This window comes from Leucoraja erinacea, chromosome 29 (genome assembly GCF_028641065.1).
Source record: "Leucoraja erinacea ecotype New England chromosome 29, Leri_hhj_1, whole genome shotgun sequence".
NCBI classification, from domain to species: Eukaryota; Metazoa; Chordata; class Chondrichthyes; order Rajiformes; family Rajidae; genus Leucoraja; species Leucoraja erinaceus.
The window spans coordinates 29,290,443-29,314,782 of NC_073405.1; the positions used below are offsets into that span (position 1 = coordinate 29,290,443).

Genomic DNA, 24,340 nt, shown 5'->3' on the forward strand with positions numbered 1-24,340 from the left:
TCTCCAATGAGGTCGATAGTAGTTCAAGACTGCGCTCAAGTTATTGGTAGGATGGTTCAGTTGCCTAATAACAGCTGGGAAGAAACTGTCCCTGAATCTGGAGATGTGTTTCACACTTCTGTACCTCTTGGCGGATGGGAGAAGGGAGAAGATGGAGTGGCCAGGGTGCAGCTCATCCTTGATTATGCTTGTGGCCTATCAAATTTATGTACAGTGCCCTCCATAATGTTTGGGACAAAGACCCATCATTTATTTATTTGCCTCTGTACGCACAATTTGAGATTTGTAATTAAAAAAATCACATGTGGTTAAAGTGCATATTGTCAGATTTGATTAAAGGGTATTTTTATACATTTTGGTTTCACCATGCAGAAATTACAGTTGTTTATACATAGTCCCCCCCATTTCAGGGCACCATAATGTTTGGGGCACATGGCTTCACAGGCGTTTGTAATTGCTCAGGTGTTGAATTGCCTCCTTAATGCAGGTATAAGAGAGCTCTTAGCAACTAGTCTTTCCTCCAGTCTTTCCATCACCGTTGGAAACTTTTATTAAACATCACCTATTCCTTTTCTCCAGAGATGCTCCAGAGATGCTGCCTGACTCGCTGAGTTACTGCAGCTAAACAGACTAGGGTGGAGCAAAATGGGCGGGAAGAGAGTATAAGGGGTAGTTAATAAAAAGTAGAGAATTCAATGTTAATACCACTGGGTTTGTCAGCGAAATATGAGATGCTGTTCCTCCAATTTGTGCATGGCTTCACTCTGGCAATAGAGGAGGCCCAGGACAGAAAGGTCAGTATGGGAAGGGGAAGGGGATTTGAAATGGTTGACAAACAGGAGATCCTGTGGGCCTAGGTAGATTGAGTGTTCAACAAAGCAGTCACCGAGTCGACATTTGGTCTCCCCGGTGTACAGGCCACATCTGGAACACTGGATGCAGTAGATGAGAATAGAGGGACATGTGAATCTCTGTCTAACTGGAAAGGACAACTTGTCAGCCACTGTAGAAATCACACTGGCCCATGTTTACATATAAACAACGGGCGACTCAGTGGCACATCTGGTACAACTGCTGCCTCACAACATCAGAGGCCCCGGTTTGCTCCCGACCGTGACTGCTGTCTGTGTGGAGTTTACACGTTCTCCCTGTGACTGCGTGGGCTTCTTCTGGGTGCTCTAATTTTCTCTCACATCCCAAAGACGTGCAGGTTTGTAGGAAGTGGTTGCGAAAGTGGCCCCTACAAGGACAGAGAACTAGTGCGAATGGGTGATCAATGGTTGGTGTGGATTCGAGGGGTTCAAGAGCCTGTGTCCAAACTATATCTTGTAATCAATTAATATAAAAGGTGACATTCACTGAATTACTGCTGTGTTTTACTGACCACAAGGGGCTCAAAAGGAAACTATAAAATCAGTTAAATAAACTTTATTACCATCATATAATATTTACATGTTGTTACATTCAAGTCATGAACATAATATGTGGTTAATGATGGTGCTTTTCACTCGGTGCTGCTAGTCATCTTCTTGATGTACTGCCATCCCGTCTCCGTATATTCGTTGAGTTTTGTCGGTGCATTCGACAAGAAAGATACAATACTCTCAATTCCTGCAAAATCATTCAAATGATAGCTGGTTCAGTCATAGTCATGCATTACAGAAACACGCCCAACTCATCCATACCAACCAATGTTCCCCCATCTCAGCTAGCCACGTTTGCCCATATTCGGCCCATATCCCATTGAGACTTTCTTATTCATGTACCTGTCCAAGTGTCTTTAAAATACCATTATAGTACCAGCACAACTGACTCCTCGCTCCATTTACCCACCACCCTCTGAGTGAAGAGGTTGCCCTTCAGGTTCCTATTTAATCATTACCCTCTCACCAACCCCTGTAAAAGACTCTGTGCATTCATCCTATCAATTCTCCTCATAGAAACATAGAAATTAGGTGCAGGAGTAGGCCATGGCCCTTCGAGCCTGCACCGCCAGAGGCTGATCATCCAACTCAGTATCCCGTACCTGCCTTCTCTCCATACCCCCTGATCCCCTTAGCCACAAGGGCCACATCTAACTCCCTCTTAAATATAGCCAATGAAAGGGCCTCAACTACCCTCTGGGCAGAGAGTGAGATTCACCACTCTCTGTGTGAAAAAAGTTCTTCTCATCTCGGTTTTAAAGGATTTCCCCCTTATCCTTAAGCTGTGACCCCTTGTCCTGGACTTCCCTAACATCGGGAACAATCTTCCTGCATCTAGCCTGTCCAACCCCTTAAGAATTTTGTAAGTTTCTATAAGATCCCCTCTCAATCTCCCAAATTCTAGAGCGTATAAACCAAGTCTATCCAGTCTTTCTTCATAAGACAGTCCTGACATCCCAGGAATCAGTCTGGTGAACCGTCTCTGCACTCCCTCTATGGCAATAATGTCCTTTCTCAGATTTGGAGACCAAAACTGTACGCAATACTCCAGGTGTGGTCTCACCAAGACCCTGTACAACTGCAGTAGAACCTCCCTGCTCCTATACTCAAATCCTTTTGCAATGAAAGCTAACATACCATTCACTTTCTATACTGCCTGCTGCACCTGCATGCCTACCTTCAATGACTGGTGTACCATGACACCCAGGTCTCGCTGCATCTCCCCCTTTCCCAATCGGCCACCATTTAGACAATAGACTGCTTTCCCGTTTTTGCCACCAAAATGGATAACCTCACATTTATCCACATTATACTGCATCTGCCAAACATTTGCCCACTCTCCCAGCCTATCCAAGTCTCCTTGCAGTTTCCTAGCATCCTCCTCACACTAAACAATGCCCCCCCAGCTTAGTGTCATCCGCAAACTTGGAGATATTGCCTGCAATTCCCTCATCCAGATCATTAATATATATTGTAAATAGCTGGGGTCCCAGCACTGAGCCTTGCGGTACCCCACTAGTCACTGCCTGCCATTGTGAAAAGGACCCGTTTACTCCTACTCTTTGCTTCCTGTTTGCCCGCCAGTTCTCTATCCACATCAATACTGAACCCCCAATGCCTTGTGCTTTAATTTTGTATACTCTTATGTGGGACCTTGTCGAAAGCCTTCTGGAAGTCCAGATACACCACATCCACTGGTTCTCCCCTATCCACGCTACTAGTTACATCCTCGAAAAATTTTATAAGATTCGTCAGACATGATTTACCTTTCGTAAATCCATGCTGACTTTGTCCAATGATTTCACCACTTTCAAAATGTGCTGCTATCCCATCTTTAATAACCGACTCTAGCAGTTTCCCCACTACCGATGTTAGACTACTGGTCTGTAATTCCCCATTTTCTCTCTCCCTCCCTTCTTAAAAAATGGGGTTACGTTTGCTACCCCACCACCCTCTAAAGAGTTTTGAAGAGGTTATTACTAATGCCCACTATTTCAGGTTCCTATTTGGGATGCAGCCTATCTGGCCCTGGGATTTATCCCTTTAATCTTCAATTTACCCAACCCCTGTAAAAGGCTAACTGGATTTCATTCAATTCTATCCTTTGACCCCGCGGTCCCCCTCATTTCCGGCAAATTTTATATACTTCCTAGTGAAGACGGAACCAAAGTAGTTATTCAATTGGTCCGCCATATCCTTGTTCCCCATGATGTGCATGGTTTTATATACTTCTATAAGATCACCTCTTAGCCTTCTGCACTTTAAGGTAAAATAAATTCTCGCCCAATCTCTCCCTATAGCTCAGGCCCTTGATTTCTGGCAACATCCTTGTAAATCATCTCTACACTCTTTCTAGCTTAATAAAAGTCTTCCCACAGTAAGATGACGAATAGTAAACGCAATACTCCAAATGCAGCCTCACCAATATCTTGTACAACTATAACATAACATCCCAGCTTCTATACTCAATACCCTGACTGATGAAGGGCAATGTACCAAAAGCCTTCTTTACCACCCTATTTACACCTTGGTGATAGCACTTTCAGGGAATTATGTATCTCTCCTCTCATCCTTCTAACCTCCAGCGAGTGCAGGCCCAGAGCCGTCAAGCACTGCTCATACATGAACCCAATCATCCCCAGGATCATTCTCATCAACCTATATGGACCCTCTCCCACTTTAGTATTTTTCTAGTGACATGGGTGCTGCTGAGATATCACACTGCCGGCTGCCTGAGCATTGCAGCATCTTCTCTAACACTCTTCCCCTTGGTCAGGGGCCTACTTGAATGTGGAGCACTTCACACCCAAGCCTGGTCGCAGTCAGTGTCAGGGAATAGGCCTTTTGGCCCAACTCATCCATGCCGACCAAGATGCCCCGTCTAACCAAGTGCGATATTCCTGCAAGCTTTGTCTATCCAAGTACCTGTCCAGAAGTCTTCTGGCAGCTCGCTGAATGTACCCAGAGTGTAAAAGTCACTCCTCGGTTTCCTATTAAATCTTTCACGTCTCACCTTAAACCTATGCCCACTAGAAAGGCCTGGATAGAGTGAATGTGGAGAGGATGTGTCCACTAGTGGGAGAGTCTAGGACCAGAGGCCATAGTCTCAGAATAAAAGGACGTTCCTTGAGGAAGATGATGAGGAAGAATTTATTTTGTCAGAGGGTGGTGAATTTGTGTAATTCTTTGCCACAGAAGGCTGTGGAAACCATCAATTAATATTTTTAAGGCTTAGATAGATAATTTATTAGTACGGGCATCAAGGGTTATCGGCAGGAGAATGGGGTTAGGAGGACGAGATAGAACAGCCATGATTGAATGGTGGAGTAGACTTGATGGGCCAAATGGCCTAATTCTGCTCCTATCACTTATGGCCATAGGAGGGACAGCACCTCACACTCCTGGGTAGCTCACACAACCCCGGGGATGGCTCAGTGGTGCAATGGTAGAGATGCTGCCTTACAGCGCCAGAGACGTGGGCTCCATCCAGACTACAGACTGTAAGAAGTTTGTACATTCTCCCATTGACCTCGTGGGTTTTACCCAGGTGCTCTGGTTTCCTCCCACACTCTAAAAACGTAAAGGTTCATAGGCTAATTCGCTTCGGTAAGTTGAAAAAAAATGGTCCCGAATTAGGTTAGTGTACCATTGGTCGGCAGGGACTTGGTAGCCCGAAGGGCCTGTTTCTGCGCTGTATCTCTAAAGTCTAAACCCAACATTATGAACATTGAATTCTCCAATTTACTGTGACACCAACCCCACCCGTTCTCTTCCCTATTGCCCACCTGGCAGCTCATCCATTGCTCCCACTATCTCACCCCCTTCCCCCTTCTTCCCCCTCTCCCACTCCATCAATATCCCTTCCCTGGGCTTCACATTTCACTGCTCTCTCTCCTTTGTCCTCTCACCCGTATCCACCTATCACTTACCAGTCTTTGTCCTGCTGCTACCTGCCTTTCCCAGCCTTCTTCCACCCCCCCCCCCCCCAAATTACAATCAGTCTGAAGAAGCATCCCGATCCAAAACATTTCCTATCTATGTTAGATGCTGCCTGACCCACTGAGTTACTCCAGCACTTTGGGCTGTTTTCTAAACAAGCACCTACAGTTCCTTGTGTCTCATGCCTTTACTGGTATTTATGTTCCACAAGTATCACCATAACCTTCTTATTCTCTGCCCTCGGTTTCTGTTAAATGTGCAGTAACCCAAAAATCCAGTACCACAGGAAGCCCCTGTGCCCGGGCACTGTTAAATTCTTTTTTTGCACACAATTCAATAAAAATCTTACTATAGATAGGCACAATCATACAAAAGGGGAAGAAGGTAGACACAAAATGCTGGAGTAACTCAGCAGGACAGGCAGCATCTCTGGAGAGAAGGAATGGGTGACGTTTCGGGTTGAGATCCTTCTTCAGACTGATGTCAGGGGAGTGGGCGGGACAGAGGTAGAATGTAGTGGGAGACGGTAAGACTGGTGGGAGATCTGGGAAGGGGATGGGATGGATGGAGAGGGAAAGCAAGGGGTATTTGAAGTTAGAGAAGTCAATGTTCATACCGTTTGGGGTGTAAGCTACCGAAGTGAAATATGAGGTGTTGTTCCTCCAATTTGCACTGGGCCTCAACTCTGACAATGGAGGAGGCCCAGGACAGAAAGGTCAGATTGCTAATGGGAGGGGGAGTTAAAGTGCTGCGGGAGTTGGGAATGGGAGGGGGAGTTGCAGTGCTGAGCAACTGGGGAAGAAGCGCAGAATGCCCCCTCCTGACTGACAGTAGTTGCTTGTGCATGCACATTAAATTATGTCCATTGCCTCTCTACGACCAAGTGTCTCCCACTCAAAGCCTTAGTTCACTTGCACCAGAGCAGGCACGTTGACATTAACGTGCCTGCAATAATCATTGCCTTTACCTGACGTCAATGTGTGAACATTTCACTCATTTACCTGAATTCCAGTATTCAGCGACGGGGACATCTGGTTTGGGAAGTTCTGGCAGCTGAAGAAAGAATTAAAAAAACATCAGACATTACTATTTATTCTACAGCTGAGTTCAGAAAATCGTTACACTCAAAGTATTCAGGAATTCTGAATACGGTGAATGGTGGCATAGTTGCTGCCTTGCAGCAGCAGAGACTAAAGGGGCTGTCCCACCTGGGCAACCTAATTGGCGAGTTTAGAAGAGTTTAGGAGAGTTTAAAAAAAATGTCATGTTGAAGACCTCCTTTGACTATGTAGAAGACTAGCTTCGACTAGCTACGACTAGTTTCTGGAAAATTGGACACCGAGTAGTGGAGAGTGAAGACGATCTCCTTCGACCTTCCTTCGACTATGATGAAGACTATCTACGGCTACCTTCGACTACCCTCGATTACCTATGACTAACATGACCTACTGCGACCTACTATGACTAAACCAACAAGTAAAAAAAGTATCTATTTTTTTCCATGGAGACCTTTTTTTACTCGCGGGCATTTTTAAACTTATTGAAAAAAACGCCGCGACCTAGCTGAGGCCTCGAGTACGCGGAGACCACTCTCAAACATGAAGGAGAGTTACAAAGACCTCCTACGACCTCCTGACAACCATGCTGAGAGTACGAGTCGAGGGCAAACTCGCCAGAACTCACGGATTAGGTCGCCCAAGCGGGACAGGCCCTTTAGGTGCTGACTAGGGGTGGTGTCTGTACAGAGTTGTACGTTCTCCCCATGACCTGCATGGGCTTTCCCAGGGTGTTTCCATGCACAAGACGTACATGTTTGTATGCTAATTGGTTTGTAGGATAGTGCAAGTGTGTGGAGATCGCTGGTCGGAGCGGACTTGGTGGGCCGAAGGGCCTGTTTCCACACTGTATCTCTAAACTCCCATTCCTGTGCAGTCAGCAAGTTCAATTCAATTCAAACCACTAGATGGAGCTATATAGACCTTCAAAGATTACGCTGGCGCAGCGCGGAAGGGAAGCTCCCGTGCAAGAACGGACCCGGCGGCCACCGAGAACGAAGATTCAGCGTGACGCCCGTGGGAAGAAGAGCCTGGCGGGCCACTGACGACAACGGATGCGAGAGGGACCGGGGTATCGCCTCCAGCGCCTTCAAGGTCGGCTGTAGGAAATATCTTCATGCTCTATCTCTAAACTAAACTAAGACACTATTGAGTGGTGGGCGCCTGGACCGCACTATCACGGGTGGTGGTGGAGGCTGAAACAATTGTGGCATTTAAGAGGCTTTTAGATAGGCACATGGAAATGCAGGGAATGGAAGGAATGGGAACTTAGGTAGGCAGATGAGATTAGTTTAACAGCATCATGTTCAACACAGACAATGTGGGCCGAAGAGCCTGTTCCAGTGCCTTAATACTGCTCTATAGATCCGGTCTAAAAAGGTTTCATGGGATTAGGTTAAAGATCTATATCTCCCCCATCAGCAGACTAGTAATTATTGCTGAACTAAAGGGCCTGTCCCACGAACATGCGACTCCATGCGGCAAGAGCGACCTAAAGCCCGCAGCCGTCTCGACGCCGTATGCACGGAGGTCAAGTGAGTGACGTAAAGTTCGAGCGAAGTCCAACGGGCGTACGGCGTCGAGGCGGCTGCGGGCCGGCAGGCCGTTGCCGCGCGGATTTTTTTAACCTTTTTAAGTTAATTTTTAAAGTTTTTTGGAGCCCCGCGCGATGTCGGGACCAGCTCCGCACAACTCCATACGGCTCCGGCGATCGAAGTGGGACCGACCCCGCGAGGCCGTACGGCTCAAGCGACCACGTTAGGTCGCGCTTGCCACATGGAGTCGCATGCTCGTGGGACAGGCCCTTTACGCTATTAAAAGATGTAAAAAAAGACAAAGTGTTGGCGTAACTCAGCAGGTCAGGCACCATCTCTGGAGAACATGGATAGGTGGCTTTTAGTGTCAGGACCCTTCTTCAGACTTCTTGAGTCTGTCATTTTGAAAACAATATATATACATCAGATGTGTAAGAAAGAACTGCAGACAGTGGTTTAAATCGAAGGTACACACAAAATGTTGGAGTAACTCAGCGGGACAAGCAGCATCTCTGGAGAGAAGGATTGGGTGACGTTTCGGGTCGAGACCCTTCTTCAGACTGATGTCAGGAGTGGGCGGGACAAAGATAGAATATAGTCGGAGACAGTAAGACTGGTGGAGAACTGGGAAGGGGAGGAGATAGAGAGGGAAAACAAGGGCTATTTGAAGTTTGATAAGTCAATGTTCATACCCATGCAAAATATGAGGTGCTGTTCTTCCAATTTGCACTGGGCCTCACTTTGACAATGGAGGAGGCCCAGGACAGAAAGGTCAGCTTGGAAATGGGAGAGGGAGTTGAAGTGCTGAGAAACTGGGAGATCAGGTAAGTTAAGACGGACTGAGCAGAGGTGTTCAGCGAAACGAACGCCGAGCCTGCGCTTGGTCTCGCCAATGTAGAGAAGTTGACACCTGGAACAGCGGATATAGTGGATGAGATTGGAGGAGGTGCAGGTGAACCTCTGCCTCACCTGGAAAGACTGTTTGGGTCCTTGGATGGTACTTTCCGCTGCAATTGCAGGAGATGCAACACCTGCCTCTTTACCTCTCATCTCGACTCCATCGAAGGACCCAACCAGTCTTTCCAGGTAAGGCTGAGGTTCACTTACACCTCCTCCAACCTCATTTACTGCATACGCTGTTCCAAGTGTCAACTTCTCTGCATCCACAAGACCAAACTCAGGCTCGACGATCGTTTCACTGAACACTTCCGCCCAGTCCGCCTTAAACAACCTGATCTCCCGTTGCTCAACACTTCAACTCCCCCTCCCATTCCCAATCTGACATTTATGTCCTGGGCCTCCTCCATTGTCAGAGTGAGGCCCAGTGCAAATTGGAGGAACAGCACCTCATATTTCGATTGGGTATGAACATTGACTTATCCAACTTCAAATAGCCCAGGCTTTCCCTCTCCCTCCATCCCCTCCCCCTTCCCAGTTCTCCCACCAGTTTACTATCCCCGACTACATTCTATCTGTCCCGACCACTCCCTTGACATCAGTCTGAAGAAGGGTCTTGACCCGAAATGTCACCAAATCCTTTCCTGAGATGCTGCTCGTCCCGTTGAGTTACTCCAGCATTTTGTGTCTAAAATATACCTCAGTCTCATATCAAGTAGTCAGACTTCTAGAGTCTGCAAAAGGGCCCCGACCCAAAACAGCACCTATCCATTTTCACCAGAGGCACTGCCTGAACTGCTGATTTTTTCCAGCATTTTGTGTCTTTTTTTGTAAACCAGCACCTGCAGTTCCTTGTTTCTCCTTATTAAAAGACTACCTGGTCGTTATTGGAGTGTGTAGGAAGAAACTGCAGATGCTGGTTTAAATTGAAGATTAGACACAAAAAACTGGAGTAACTCAGTGGATCAGGCAGCATCGCTGGAGAAAATATCCGAAGAAGGGTCTCGAACTAAAACATCACCTACTGCTTTTCTCCAGAGATGCTCCATGACCAGTGGAGTTACTCCATTATTGGAGTGCCCTTTATGAGCTTTCTCACAAGTTCACGTTATAGGAACAGAATTAGGCCATTCGACCCAATAAGTCTACTCTGCCATTCAATCATGGTTGATCTCTGCCTCCTAATCCCATTTTCCTGCCTTCTCCCCATAACCCTTGAAACCCGTTCTAATCACAAATTTGTCTATGTCTGCCTTAAAAATATCCACTCACGGCCTCCTCAGCCATCTGTGGCAATGACTTCCACTGATAACTACCCTCTGACTAAAGAAGTTCCTCCTCACCTAATTTCGAAAGGAGCACCTTTTAAAGCTGAGGACATGACTTCTGGTCCTAGACTCTCCCACCTCTCCACATCCACTCTATCTGTGCCTTTCATTATTCTGTAAGTTTCAATGAGGTCCCCCCTCAACCTTCTAAATGCCAGCGAGTAGAGGCCCAGTGCTGTCAAACACTCATCATATGCTTATCCACTCATTCCTGGAAACCACCTCTGGACCCTCTCCAGAGCCAGCACATCGTTGCTCAGGTATGGGGCCTATATTTGCTCCAAATGCAGCCTGACCAGCACCTTATAGAGCCTCAGCAGGATACTGTAGCAGAGTGGTTACAGAAATATAATTGTATCAAGGGCTGGACTACTGATGCATAGATACAAGTCTAAATCCCACCGCAGCAAGTAGGAAGTTTAAATTCATTAAACACAAAGAGCAGCTGTATTGGGACTGGTGTGCTGTCCCCACAGCAACACAGGGACAGAGGACGAGTGGTGTACTGTACCTCCACTTCAAAGTACTTGGACCACTGGTCGAGAGCCTCTGGCACTGCTACCGACGCCTTGTTCAGCACTTTGCAACTCTGCTCACCATCGCCCAACAAACCCTGGTCGTAGGCAAGGTACACACTGCCTCCAATTATCCCAGTCTTTGTAACGACCCTAGAAAACAAAACCATGACAATGTACTTCAGTTTCATTTCAAGAACAGTAAGACTAGCTCAGAACACCATACAGTCACATATGAGTCCGCCCACCCATCTTATACAGTGCCCTCCATAATGTTTGGGACAAAGACCCATCATTTATTTATTTGCCTCTGTACTCTAAAATTTAAGATTTGCAATAGAAAAAACTCACATGTGGTTAAAGTGCACATTGTCAGATTTATTAAAGGGTATTTTTACACATTTTGGTTTCACCATGTAGAAATTACAGCAGTGTTTACACAGTCCCCCCATTTCATGGCACCATAATGTTTGGGACACATGGCTTCACAGGTATTTGTTATTGCCTCCTTAATGCATGTATAAGAGAGCTCACAGCACCTAGTCTTTCCTCCAGTCTTACCATAACCTTTGAAAACTTGTTTTGCTGATTCTCAACATGAGGACCAAAGTTGTGTAAATGAAAGTCAAAGAAGCCATTATGAGACAGAGAAGTAAGAATAAACCTGTTAGAGACATCAGCCAAACCTTGATATTTGCCCGCAGGTGGGTGTAGACCCCTGGTAACCCAATCTGGTAACTCCATCATGGGCTTTCCAAGGTGGCCCAACACCGACTGAATCCAAAATTTGCCACATACAGAGCATTCATTCTCTGATCCCATCCATCCACCTCCTTGCTGCCTTCCTTCTATTCTGTTTCCTTACACTTGACTGAGCACAATCATTTTCCATCCCCGCTGTTTGTCACATCATAAAATATATACATTCTAAAATGCATCAATTCCTAGTAGAGCATCTAGGCCTCGAGGGAGCAATAGGCTCCATCTGGTCCAGGATTGAATACATGCTTCCTAATGCCCAGAAGAGATGGAACTGCCTCTTTCAGCATCATTTATTAAGTTTAGTTTTAAATACACTTTTTACCCAGAGTTGGGGAATCACAAAACAGAGAAAATGGGTTTAAGCTGAAAGGAGAAAGATTTAATGGAGACCTGAGGGGCAACTTTTTCACTAATAGGGTGGTGAATATGGAACGTGCTGCCAGAGGAGGTGGTTGAGGCAATATTTTTAGACATTTGGACAGATGGGGGAGGAAACTGAAGATCTCGGAGAAAACCCACGCGGTCACGGGGAGAATGTACAAGCTGCGTAGGCAGCACCCGTAGTCGGGGTCGAACCCGGGTCTCCGGCGCTGTAAGGCAGCAACTCTACCGCTGCTCGACCCGTGCCGCCCTATGCTGCTCTCCTTGTGCACAAATAAATAAAGTGTGTCTGGATAAGAGTGCATGTTGCCAGAGTTCTACATTATTCGGCGACAACAGAAGCTGTAGTTGAGGGCAAGGAGGGAAATGACTCAGATCCTGAACAAAATCCTGCTGTGCATTCCAAATTGATCCCTCTGCACATCATCCGTGTCAGGGTGGAAGAGATGCCCTCTCTGGCAAGGCGTGGTCAACAATGCAGAGGAATTCAACTACAGTGGGTGGCATAGTGGTAGAGTTGCTCCTTCCCAGCGCCAGGCACCCGGATTTGATCCTGACCTCGGGTGCTGTCTGCACGCAGGTATGTTCCCCCCATGACCTGCGTGCGGTTTCTCCAGGTGCTCCGGTTTCCTCCCACACTCCAAAGACGTACAGGTTTATAGATTAATTGGCTTCAATAAAATTGTAAATAATCCGTAGTGTGTAGGACATTGCTATATACGGGTGATCACTGGTCGGCGCGGACTTGGTGGGCCCAAGGTCCTGCTTCTGTGCTGTATTTCTAAAGTCTAAACATCTCATATTCCAGTCGGGTAGCTTGGGAAACCCACACTTTCCAGTACTCTCTTCCCACACACACCCATGACTATTGGTAGACAAAAATGCTGGAGAAACTCAGAGGGAATGGCATCATCTATGGAGCAAAGGAAATAGGCAACGTTTCGGGCCGAAACCCTTCTCCAGACTGATGCAGGGGGGGGGGGCGGTAAGCGGAAAGGAAGAGGAGGAGCAAGAGGGAAGAGGGAGAGTTGAGAAGAGGAGGAGACAGCAAGGGCTACCGGAAATTGGAGAAGTAAATGTGCATGCCACTGGGATGCAGACTGCCCATTGGAATATGAGGAGATGCTCCTCAAGGTGGTGCTCACTCTGGCAGTGGAGGAGGCCCAGGACAGAAAGGTCGGATTCTGAATGGGAGGGGACGTTGAAGTGCTGAGCCACAGGGAGATCAGGTTGGTTAATGCGGACCGAGCAGAGGTGTTCGGCGAAACGATCGCCAAGCCTACGCTTGGTCTCACTGATGTAGATCAGCTGACATCTAGAGCAGCGGATGTAATAGATGAGGTTGGAGGAGGTGCAGGTGAACCTCTGTCGCACCTGAAACGGCTGCTTGGGTCCTTGAATGGAGTTGAGGGGGGAGGTAAAGCGACAAGTGTAGCATCTCTTGCAGTTGCAAGGGAAAGTGCCCGGGGAGAAGGTGGTGCGGGTGGGAAGGGAAGAATTGACCAGGGAGTTACGGAGGGAGCGGTCTTTGCGGAAAGCAGACATGGGGGGAGATGGGAAGATGTGGTGAGTGCTGGGGTCACGTTGGAGGTGGCGAAAATCACGGAGGACTATTTGTTGTATGTGACGGCTAGTGGGGTGGAAGGTGAGGACTAGGGGGATTCTGCCCTTGTTCCGAGTGGGGTGATGGGGAGAGAGAGCAGTGTTGCGGGGTATTGAAGAGACCCTGGTGAGAGCCTCATCTATGGTAGGGGAGGGGAACCAGCGTTCCCTGAAGAATGAGGACATTTCCGATGCCCTGGTGTGGAACACCTCATCCTGGGAGCAGATGCGGTGTAGACGGAGGAATTGGGAGTAGGGGATGGAGTCCTTACAGGAAGCAGGGTGGGAAGGAGTGTAGTCTAGATAGCCATGGGAGTCAGTGGGTTTATAATGGATGTCGGTCAAAAGTCTATCACCTGCGATGGAGATAGTGAGGTCAAGAAATGGTAGGGAAGTGTCGGATATGGTTCAGGTGTATTTGAGTGCCGGATGGAAGTTAGTGGTGAAGCGGATGAAGTCAGTCAGTTGTGTGTGGGTGCAGGAGGTAGCACCAATGCAGCCGTCGATGTAGCGGTCGGGGATGGGGCCCTGGTACGTCTCGAACAAGGATTGTTCGACGTACCCTACAAAGAGGAAAAACAGGAAAGCAGACTATTATCTAAATGGTGGCCGACTAGGAAAAGAGGAGATGCAGCGAGACCTGGGTGTCATGGTACACCAGTCATTGAAAGTAGGCATGCAGGTACAGCAGGCAGTGAAGAAAGCGAATGGTATGTTAGCTTTCATAGCAAAAGGATTTGAGTATAGGAGCAGGGAGGTTCTACTGCAGTTGTACAGGGTCTTGGTGAGACCACACCTGGAGTATTGTGTACAGTTTTGGTCTCCAAATCTGAGGAAGGACATTATTGCCATAGAGGGAGTGCAGAGGAGGTTCACCAGACTGATTCCTGGGATGTCAGGACTGTCTTATGAAGAAAGACTGGATAGACTTGGTTTATACTCTCTAGAATTTAGGAGATTGAGAGGGGATCTTATAGAAACGTACAAAATTCTTAAGAGGTTGGACAGGCTAAATGCAGGAAGATTGCTCCCGATGTTGGGGAAGTCCAGGACAAGGGGTTACAGCTTAAGGATAAGGGGGAAATCCTTTAAAACCGAGATGAGAAGAACCTTTTTCACAAAGAGAGTGGGTGAATCTCTGGAACTCTCTGCCACAGAGGGTAGTTGAGGCCAGTTCATTGGCTATATTTAAGAGGGAGTTAGATGTGGCCCTTGTGGCTAAAGGGATCAGAGGGTATGGAGAGAAGGCAGGTACGGGATACTGAGTTGGATGATCAGCCATGATCATATTGAATGGCGGTGCAGGCTCGAAGGGCCGAATGGCCTACTCCTGCGCCTAATTTCTATGTTTCTATGTAAGAGGCAGGCATAGCTGGGGCCCATGCGCGTGCCCATAGCTACGCCCTGTATTTGGAGGAAATATGAGGAGTCAACCGAAAAGTTTGACATGTCTATTGACATGCCTCTCCCTTTGTTCACCTTCCCTGCCCCAACTGGTTCTACCGGTCCCCTTAATTTCCAGGTTGAGTCGGTAGTAAGAAATGCAAGTGATATGTTAACATTCATTTTGAGAGGACTAGAATATAAGAGCAAGGAAAAAGAATGTAAAAAAGAATATATGTGTTATGATTGTGTTTATAATTTGTTTGGTTGTTTTGTTGTTTGTCTTTTGCACAAAAGTCCGCGAGCATTGCCACTTTCATTTCACTGCACATCTCGTATGTGTATGTGACAAATAAACTTGACTTGACTTGACTTGACTTGCTGAGGCTTTATAGGGGACTCGTCAGATCTCATTTAGAATATTGTGAGCAGTTTTGGGCCCCTTATCTGAGGAAGGAAATGCTGGCATTGGAGAATGTCCAAAGGAAATTTATGAGAATGATCCAAGAATGATTAAGTTAGCCTATGAGGAGCGTTCGATGGCTCTGAGCCAGTAATCACTGGAGTTTTAGAAGGTTGAAAGGATCTTATTTATTCAGTATTCACTTTATTGTCATTTCACCGAGTACTTGCATACACAGAAGAAACAAAAAATTGTTTCTCATGTTTTTGTCATCAGTGCAATTAATAAAAACAGAAATAAATACTTACATGTTACAAATTATCATCTCTAAAATAGAACTAAAATATAACTAAACAGACATTTAGGCAGAACAATCGATCCCTAACATAGGAACAATTTCAAGGTGCTGTTCAGTGGCTTTACCTTGACAGGTGTCTAGCTGTCAAGGTGTTGGGCGAGGTTAGATGTGGGGGTGTATGTGTATGGGGAGGGGATACACAGTCCGTTAACCATTTTTATTGCTTGTGGGAAGAAGCTGTTTAGCATCCTGCTGGTTTTGCAGCTGATACTCCTGTACCTCTTCCCAGATGGCAGGAGGGAGAAGATGTAGTGGGAGGGGTGGTAAGGATCCTTAATGATGGGCATGGCTCTGCGGATGCAGCCCTTCTGGTAGATCTCCAAAAGGAAAGGGGGGGGGGGGGGCACAAATGATCCTGCTGGCTGTCTTCCCTATCCTGTTTAGCTGTCTTTGTTCATAGGCCTTGCAGCTCCCAAACCAGGAAGTGATGCCGTAGGTCAGTATGCTTTCAATGGTACCCCTGTAGAAGGTGGTAAGGTGAACAGTAGGGAGACCTGCTTTCCTGAGCCGTGAACTCCCAGGAACTTCACGCTGCTAACCCTCTCCACAGCAGCACCGTCAATGTGCAGCGGTTATGATGGTGTTTGCCAGCCCTCGTGAAATCAATCACCATCTCCTTCGTCTTGTCCACGTTGAGGGTGAGGTTGTGAGATCTGCGCCACTCTGTAAGCAGCTCCACCATCCTGTATGCCGACTCATTATTGTCACTGATGAGACCCACCACTGTTGTGTCGTCAGCGAAGTTAATGATGTAATTGTTGCTGAGTCTGGCAGTGCAGTCATGGGTAAGCAGACTGAACAGCAGGGGGCTCAGGACACAGCCTTGGGGTGAGCCAGTGCTCACTACGATGGTTCTTGATATACGACTGCCCACCATGACTGTCTGCTGCCGCTGCGTCAAAATGTTAAGGACCCAATTGCAGGTGCCACTGTCCACCTACCGAATAATGCAAGGCCTCGATAGTTTAGTTTAGTTTATTGTCACGTGTACCCAGGTACAGTGAAAAGCTTTTTGTTGCGTGCTAAACAGTCAGCGGAAAGAATCTCTATGATTACAATCTAGCCGTCCAGCGTACAGATATATGATAAAGGGAATAACGTTTAGGGCAAGATAAAATCCTAGTAAATCCCGATTAAAGATAGTCAGAGATAGACTGGATGTGACGAGGATGTTTCCACTTGTGGGAGACTCGAGGACCAGAGGGCACAGCCTCAGAATAAAAGGACATGCCTTTGGATGGGAGATGAGGAGGAATTTATTTTGCTAGGTGGTGGTGAATGTTGAATTCTGCCATAGGCAGCAGTGGAGGCCAAGCCATTGGATATTTTTTAAAGCAGAGATTGATAGGTTCTTGATTAGCAAAGGTGTCAAAGGTTAGAGGGAGAAGGCAGAAGAATGGGGGAGGGAGGGAAAAATAGATCAGCCATGATCGAAAGGCGAAGCAGACTCGATAGGTTGATTAGCCTAATTCTACTGCTATGTATTATTCTGTGGTTCCACCTATCACCGGCTATGTACCACCTACCCCTCACACAGTTACACACTGCCAGTTTTCCCTCTCAGTCCTGATGCAGGTGCTCGACGCGAAACATCAACTTACACTTTTTACCCCCAAAGCCTGATTGACCCACTGAGTTCTTGCAGTATTTGTCTTGTTGTGTTCTTGCATTATTTGTCTTGTTCTAGGGCCCGCAGTCTCTTTAAGCTTAAAATAATAATAGTATTGCTCCTGAGTTGCGTCGAGCAGCGGCAGAAGGCACCTGGGATGTGCCACAAAGCCTAGCGACCGGCGGGCTGAGAACAACTCGGCAGGCAGGCTGCAGAGAACAAGGGGAAACTCGGGGAAAAAGCCGAGAACAAAGAGACTCAACGGGCCATGCCACCCAGAACAAAGAGAGCCTCAGCGGACCATAGCACCGAGAACAAAGAAGGACCTGGGAGGGGCCGCTGAAAACAAAGCAGAACCCGGTGAGGGGCTGCCAAGAACAAAGACAGATCTAGCGGGGGGGGGGTCAGAGGGCACGTGCGGTGGCGGGCCTGATTCGCCGCCGCGAGATGATAAGATGGTACTAAGAACTTTGGACACTTTTTTGCCACCAGAAACACGGCAACTGTTTACTTGTGCACTTCTATTATGTTACTTCGATGGTGAATCATAAGGTTATAAGGAATAGGAGTAGAACTAGGTCATTCGGCCCATCAGGTCTACTCCACCATTCAATCATGGCTAATCTATCTCTCCCTCCTAACCCCATTCTCCTGCCTTCTCCCCATAAACTCTGACACAAGTATTGATCAAGAACAATAGTCTGCTGTATGATTTTACCTGATTGTATGCAAAAACAAAGAATTTCACTGTACCTAGGTACATGTAACAATAAAATATGATCACATCTTTGACTTGAATCATTGCTACACAGACAGATGGCAAACTTGCTAACATTTAAACCAGAGTGAAACGCTTCAGGCACGAATGCACAATCCCATCATCCACACCCAATGGCGGACTGGGTCTAAAAATATTGGTTGCCAGGAGACAAAGGGGGCCCACTTCATCAGGGGCCCACGATATAGGGGCCCCACTTGCCATCGGGCAAGCTGACACCCTGGTCAGTCCGCCATTGTCCACACTAGGAGAAACACATTATTCGAGGGAAAACGACTCCAACTACTCATCAGTAATTAGACACAAAGTACAAATGTAACTCGACAGGTCAGGCAACATCTCCGGTGAACAAACACAAATGAAGTTTTCTTCTCCATCCCTTCTTCAACATCACCAATCCATGTTCTCCAGAGATGCTGCCTGAGCTGCTGAGTTACTCCAGCACTTTGGTCCTTTTCTGCAAACTGGCATCTGTAGTCCTTTCTTTCTACTCCTCAGTAATTGCTGTGGAGTGTTCCAGTTGTATGCCACAGGGTAAGTCACTGCCAAAAGTAGATTCTGAATTGCAGAAGATTCGTGCCCTTAATTACAGAAGTATTCTGTCCTTCTGGAGAGAATAGATATGATCTTCACACTGCTATTAACGTGGGAGCAACACCAACCTATGATATTGTCCATATGGACTTTAGCAAGGCCTTTGAGAAGGTTCCGCATTCCGATCTAGCCTGTTCTAGAAGGTGAGATCGCATAACATCCAGAGAGAGCTAGCTGCCTGGATACAGAATTGTAATTGTGGAAGGAAGCAAAGATTGGCGATAGTGGGTGTTTTTCACACTGGAGACCTTTGACTAATGGTACATCGCACGGGTCGTTGCTTTTTGTGGCTTAAATCAAAGACTTGAGAATGTGTAAATCATGATTAGTAACCTTACAGATGATGCAAGTATACTAGACAGTGAAGATGGACATCAAAATTACAGCAGGATTTTGATCAGCTGGGCAAGTGGACAGATGGAGTGTGTAATGTAGTTTAATGCAGGTAAGTGTGAAGTGTTACGTTTTAGGAAAGCAAACCAAAGCAGGACCTGCACAGTGAATGGTAGGGACCATGTTGTAGAGCAGAGGACCTAAGAGTACAGATATATAGTTCTCTGAAAGTGATGTCACAGGTAGATTGGGTGGTTAAGATAGCTGTTGACACATTGTCCTTCAGCAGTCAGGGTATTGAGTATAGAAGTTGAGATGTTATGTTACAGTAATCCAACACATTGGTAAGGCACATTTGGAGTATTAAGTTCAGTTTCTGTCACCCTGCTATAGGAAAGATGTAATTCAGCTGGAATGAGCACATAGAAGATTTACAAACATTTTGCCAAAACTCAAGGGCCCCTGCTATAGGGAGGCTATGACTTTATTCCTTGGAGTGCAGGAGGCTAAGGAGTGATCATTAAGCACTGTATAATATCATGAGGGGAAATATACAGAATATTTTACCCAGTGTAATGGAATCAATAACTAGAGAACCAGACGACATAGGCTTAAGGTGAGAGAGAAATACGATCTAAAGGGGCAATATTTTCCACTCAAGAGTAGTGGGTGTATGGAACGAGTTGTCAGAGGAGGTAGTTAAGGTAGGCATTTGGACAGATACAGTGCATTCAGGAAGTATTCAGACCCCTTCACTTTATCCACATTTTGTTACGTTGCAGCCTTACTTTAAACTGATTAAATTATTTTTTTTAATCATCAATCTACACACAATACCCCAGAATGAAGAAGCAAAATCAGGTGTTTAGAATTTTTTGTAAAGTAATTAAAAATAAATAACTGAAATATCACATTTACATAAGCATTCAGGAACTTTCTTATGACACTCAAAATTATCCGTAGACCTCCGAGACAGGATTGAGTCAAGACACAGATCTGGGGAAGGGTATAAAACATTTTCTGCAGCATTGCAGGTCCCGAAGAGCACAATGGCCTCCGTCATTCTTAAATGGAAGAACTTTGGGACCACCAGTATTCTTCATAGAGCTGGACTTCCGGCCAAACTGAGCAATCGGGGGAGAAGGACCTTGGTCAGGGAGGTGACCAAGAACCTGATGGTCACTCTGACGGAGCTCCAGAGCTCCTCTGTAGAGATGGGAGAACCTTCCAGAAGGACAACTATATCTGCAGCACCCCACCAATCAGGCCTTTATGGTAGAGTGGCCAGACGAAGCCACTCCTCAGTAAAAGGCATGACAGCCCACTTGGAGTTTGCCAAAAGGCACCTAAAGGACTCTCAAGACCATGAGAAACAAGATTCTCTAGTCTGATGAAACCAAGATTGAACCCTTCGGCGTGAATGCCAAGCGTCACGTCTGGAGGAATCCAGGCACTGCTTATCACCTGGCCAATATCATACCTACGGTGAAGTATGGTGGTGGCAGCATCATGCTGGGTGGATATTTTTCAGCAGCAGGAACTGGGAGATTAGTCAGGATCGAGGGAAAGATGAACGGAGCAAAGTACAGCGATATCTTTGATGAAAACCTGCTCCAGAGCGTTCTGGACCTCAGACTGGGGTGGAGGTTCACCTTCCAACAGAACAACGACCCTAAGCACACAGCCAAGACAACGCAGCAGTGGCTTTATGATTTCTGTGAATGTCCTTGAGTGGCCCAGCCAGAGCCCGGACTTGAACCCGATCAAACATCTCTGGAGGGACCTGAAAATAGTTGTACATCGACACTCCCCATCCAACCTGACAGAGCTTGAGAGGGTATGCAGAGAAGAATGGGAGAAATGACCCAAATACAGGTGTGCCAAACTTGTAGCGTCATACCCAAGAAGACTTGAGGTTGTACTCGCTGCCTCAACAAAGTACTGAGTAAAGGGTCTGAATACTTATGTAAATGTGATATTTTTGTTATTTCTTTTTAATTACTTTGCAAACATTTCAAAACACCTGTTTTTGCTTTTTTATTATGGGGTATTGTGTGTAGATTGATGATTAAAAAAAAAAATAATTTAATCCATTTTAGAATAAGGCTGTAACATAACAAAATGGAAAAAGTGAAGGGGTCTGAATACTTTCTGAATGCACTGTACATGAATAGGAAATGTATACAGGGATGTGGGCCAAATGCAGGCAAATGGGAGTAGCTTAGATGGGGCATCTTATTCGGCATGGACGAGTTGGGCCAAATAGTCTGTTTCAATGCTGCAGGACTCTATGATTCTAACTCAGCAGGTCAGGCAACATCGATGGAGGGAAATTATCAGGCAGGCTGGATCACCTCAGATAAGGTCAGGGTCAAAGCAGGTTGCACCATTGCCCCAACACCCTCTCCCTGCAAGGCTGCAGATCAGTTCAGTTTGGTTTATTGTCACGTGCACCGAGGTACAGTGAAAAGATTTTGTTGCGTGCTGACCAGCCAGCGGAAAGACAATACATGATTACGTTTGAGCTATTCACACTGTACAGATGCATGATAAAGGAATAACGTTTAGTGCAAGATAAAGCCAATAAAGCCCAATCAAAGATAGTCCCCAATGAGGTAGAAAGTAGTTCAGGACTACTCTCTCTGGTTGTGCTAGGATGGTTCAGTTGCAACAGATACGCCCCACAGGAGAGGAGCCAGTGTGACATGGTGAAAACCTTTCTTTTCCATGTATCTAGCCAAATGTTTTTTAAATTTCTTTGGGCACCATATCTGAGGAAGGATGTGCTGGCCCTGGAGAGGATCCAGAGAAGGTTTACAAGAATGATCCCAGAAATGAGTGGGTTAACCAGATGAGGTTTGACGGCATAAGGCCTGTACTCGCTGGAGTTTAGAAGAATGAGGGGGGGGGGGGGGGTCTTCATTAAAATGTACCAAACAGTGAAAGGCTTGGATAGAGTGGATGTGGAGAGGATGTTTCCACTAGTGGGAGAGTCTAGGACTAAAAGTCATAACCTCAGAATTAAAGGACATTCCTTTGGGAAGATGAGAATGAATTTCTTTAGTCAGATGGTGGTGAATCAGTGGATTTCTTTACCGTAGAAGGCTGCGGAGGCCAAATCAATGGATATTTTTAAGGCAGAGTTAGATAGGTTCTTGATTAGTACGGGTGTCAGAGGTTATGTGGAGAAGGCAGGAGAATAAGGTTAGGAGGGAGAGATAGATCAGCCATGATTGAATGGCGGAGTATTACTATTACTCCTATTACTTATGACCTGATATTGCTGTAACTACCTTCTCCAAAAGCTCGTTCCACACATCAATCACCCGCTTGCTCCACTTCTGAGGGAAGTTTCTATCGGGATTGAGTTGCAAACTTGCAGGGAGAGGGTGCTGGGGAAACGGTGCAGCCAGTTTCTACCCTGACCCTCTCTGAGGTGCACTCTGCAAGAGACCCAGTCTAAAGAAGGATCTCGACCCAAAACCTTGCCTGTCTATTTCCCTCTACAGATGTTGCCTGACCAGGTGAGTTAGAGTCACACAGCACAGAAACAGGCCCTTCAGCCCAACTCATTTAGAGTATTGTGTCCAGTTCTGGGCACCATGCTATAGGAACGATGTTGTCATGTTGCAAAGGGCACAGAAGATTTATGAGGATGTTGCCAGGACTTGAGGGCCCGAGCTATAGGGAGAGGTTGAGCAGGTTGATCTTATAGAGGTGCACAGAATCATGAGAGGAATAGATCGGGTAGATGATGCACAGTCTCTTGCCCAGAGTAGGGGAATGGAGAACCAGAGGACATAGGTTTAAGGTGAGGGGGGAAGATTATGTGAAGGGTAATTTTTTCTACCCAGAGGGTGGTTTGTGCATCTAACAAGCAGCCAGAGGAGGTAGTTGAGGCTGGGACTATCCCAACGTTTAAGAAACATTTGGACATGTACATGATAGGCCAGGTTTGGAGGGATGTGGACCAAATACTGGCAGGTGGGACTAGTGTAGCTGGGACATGTTGATGGGCGTGGGCAAGTTGGGACGAAGGGCCTATTTCCAAGCTGCTTCACTTTATAATTCTAAGCCAATTAACCTACAAACGATGAGTCTGTGACCACTGCAGCCGGGGCCCAATGTCAGGCGGCTGACCGCTGCCCGCTGCAGCCCTGGACCAGACGGCGAGGCCGCGCCCCAGCTGCAGCAGCGACCATACCTGGCAGCAGTTACCCCTGCGGCCGCAGCTACTGTCCCTCCGCCCACCGCTACCCCTTGTCCCACTCACCTGACGGCGGCCAGCGCCCGCGACGCCATCTGCAGGCACTTGAGGGGGGAGCAGAGACTACAACTCCCAGCGGCCCCCGGGCCCACCTCACCCGCTCAACTTTCACCCCTGACCGCGGCGCGTCATCCGCAGACAGCGAGCGCGTGAGCAACTGCCATTCTGCAACTGTCAACTGTCATCTCATACCACATGTCATTCTGCCGCCTCGGACTGTAAATCCCCCCCCGTCCGGCCGGGCTCATCATCGTGTCGTCAATGGAGGGCGCCATGTTTGGTGCTGGCAGCGGCGACGCCAGGACCGCCCCCGGCGCGTGCGCGGGCCTGCGGGGGAGCCAGGCAAGGTTGAGTGAAGGTTGCCGCTGCTTTTTTTTGGAGGATTAAACAACATCTACCTGGGGACACGTCAACTACTGGGGACCAGTCAGCATCTGGGCTCCAGAGTAAGCCAACTTCTGGAAGATTAGAAACATGGAAAATAAGTGCAGGAGTAGGCCATTCGGCCCTTCGAGCCGGTACCGCCATTCAATATGATTATGGCTGATCATCCAAAAGCAGTACCTTTTCCTGCTTTCTCCCCATAATCTATTTATTCTGTTAGCCCTAAGAGCTATATATATTGAATACATCCAGTGAATTGGCCTCCACTGCCGTCTGTGGCAGAGAATTCCACAGATTCACAACTCTCTGGCTGAAAAAGGTTATCCTCATCTCAGTCCTAAATGGGCTACCCCTTATTCTTAAACTGTCCTGGTTCTGGACTCCCCCAACATCGGGAATTTTTTTCCTGCATCTAGCCTGACCAATCCCTTAAGAATTTAAGGTTACACAGAAAAGCTGGAGAAACTCAGCGGGTGCAGCAGCATCTATGGAGCGAAGGAAATAGGCAACGTTTCGGGCCGAAACCCTTCTTCAGACTGATCGGGGGTGGGGGTGGGTCGGGACAAGAAAGGGAAAAGGAGGAGTAGCCAGAAGGCTGGAGGGTGGGAGGAGATAGTAGGGGAGCTGAGGAAGGGGAGGAGACAGAAAGGACTAACAGAATTGGGAGAATTCGATGTTCATGCCCCGGGGGTGTAGACTCCCCAAACGGAATATGAGGTGCTGTTCCTCCAATTTCCGGTGCTGCTCGCTGTGGCCATGGAGGAGACCCAGGACAGAGAGGTCGGAGTGGGAG

General features: G+C 47.1%; 1 protein-coding gene across 2 annotated transcripts; it reads right to left on the reverse strand.

Moving 5' to 3' along the window:
- Window positions 1–1,413: 1,413 nt before the first annotated feature.
- On the reverse strand, window positions 1,414–23,456 carry micos13 (mitochondrial contact site and cristae organizing system subunit 13). 2 transcript variants are annotated; one of them, XM_055658979.1, is made up of 4 exons: window positions 23,356–23,456; window positions 10,690–10,846; window positions 6,365–6,416; window positions 1,414–1,611 (listed from the first exon to the last, which is right to left on the reverse strand). In XM_055658979.1, the coding sequence occupies exons 1-4, from the start codon at window positions 23,436–23,438 to the stop codon at window positions 1,505–1,507; spliced, it is 399 nt and encodes a 132-aa protein (XP_055514954.1). In that variant the 5' UTR covers window positions 23,439–23,456; the 3' UTR covers window positions 1,414–1,504. The 2 variants fall into 2 exon arrangements, with proteins under 2 accessions (XP_055514954.1, XP_055514955.1); XM_055658980.1 differs by lacking the exon at window positions 23,356–23,456 and adding an exon at window positions 23,170–23,326.
- Window positions 23,457–24,340: the final 884 nt, after the last annotated feature.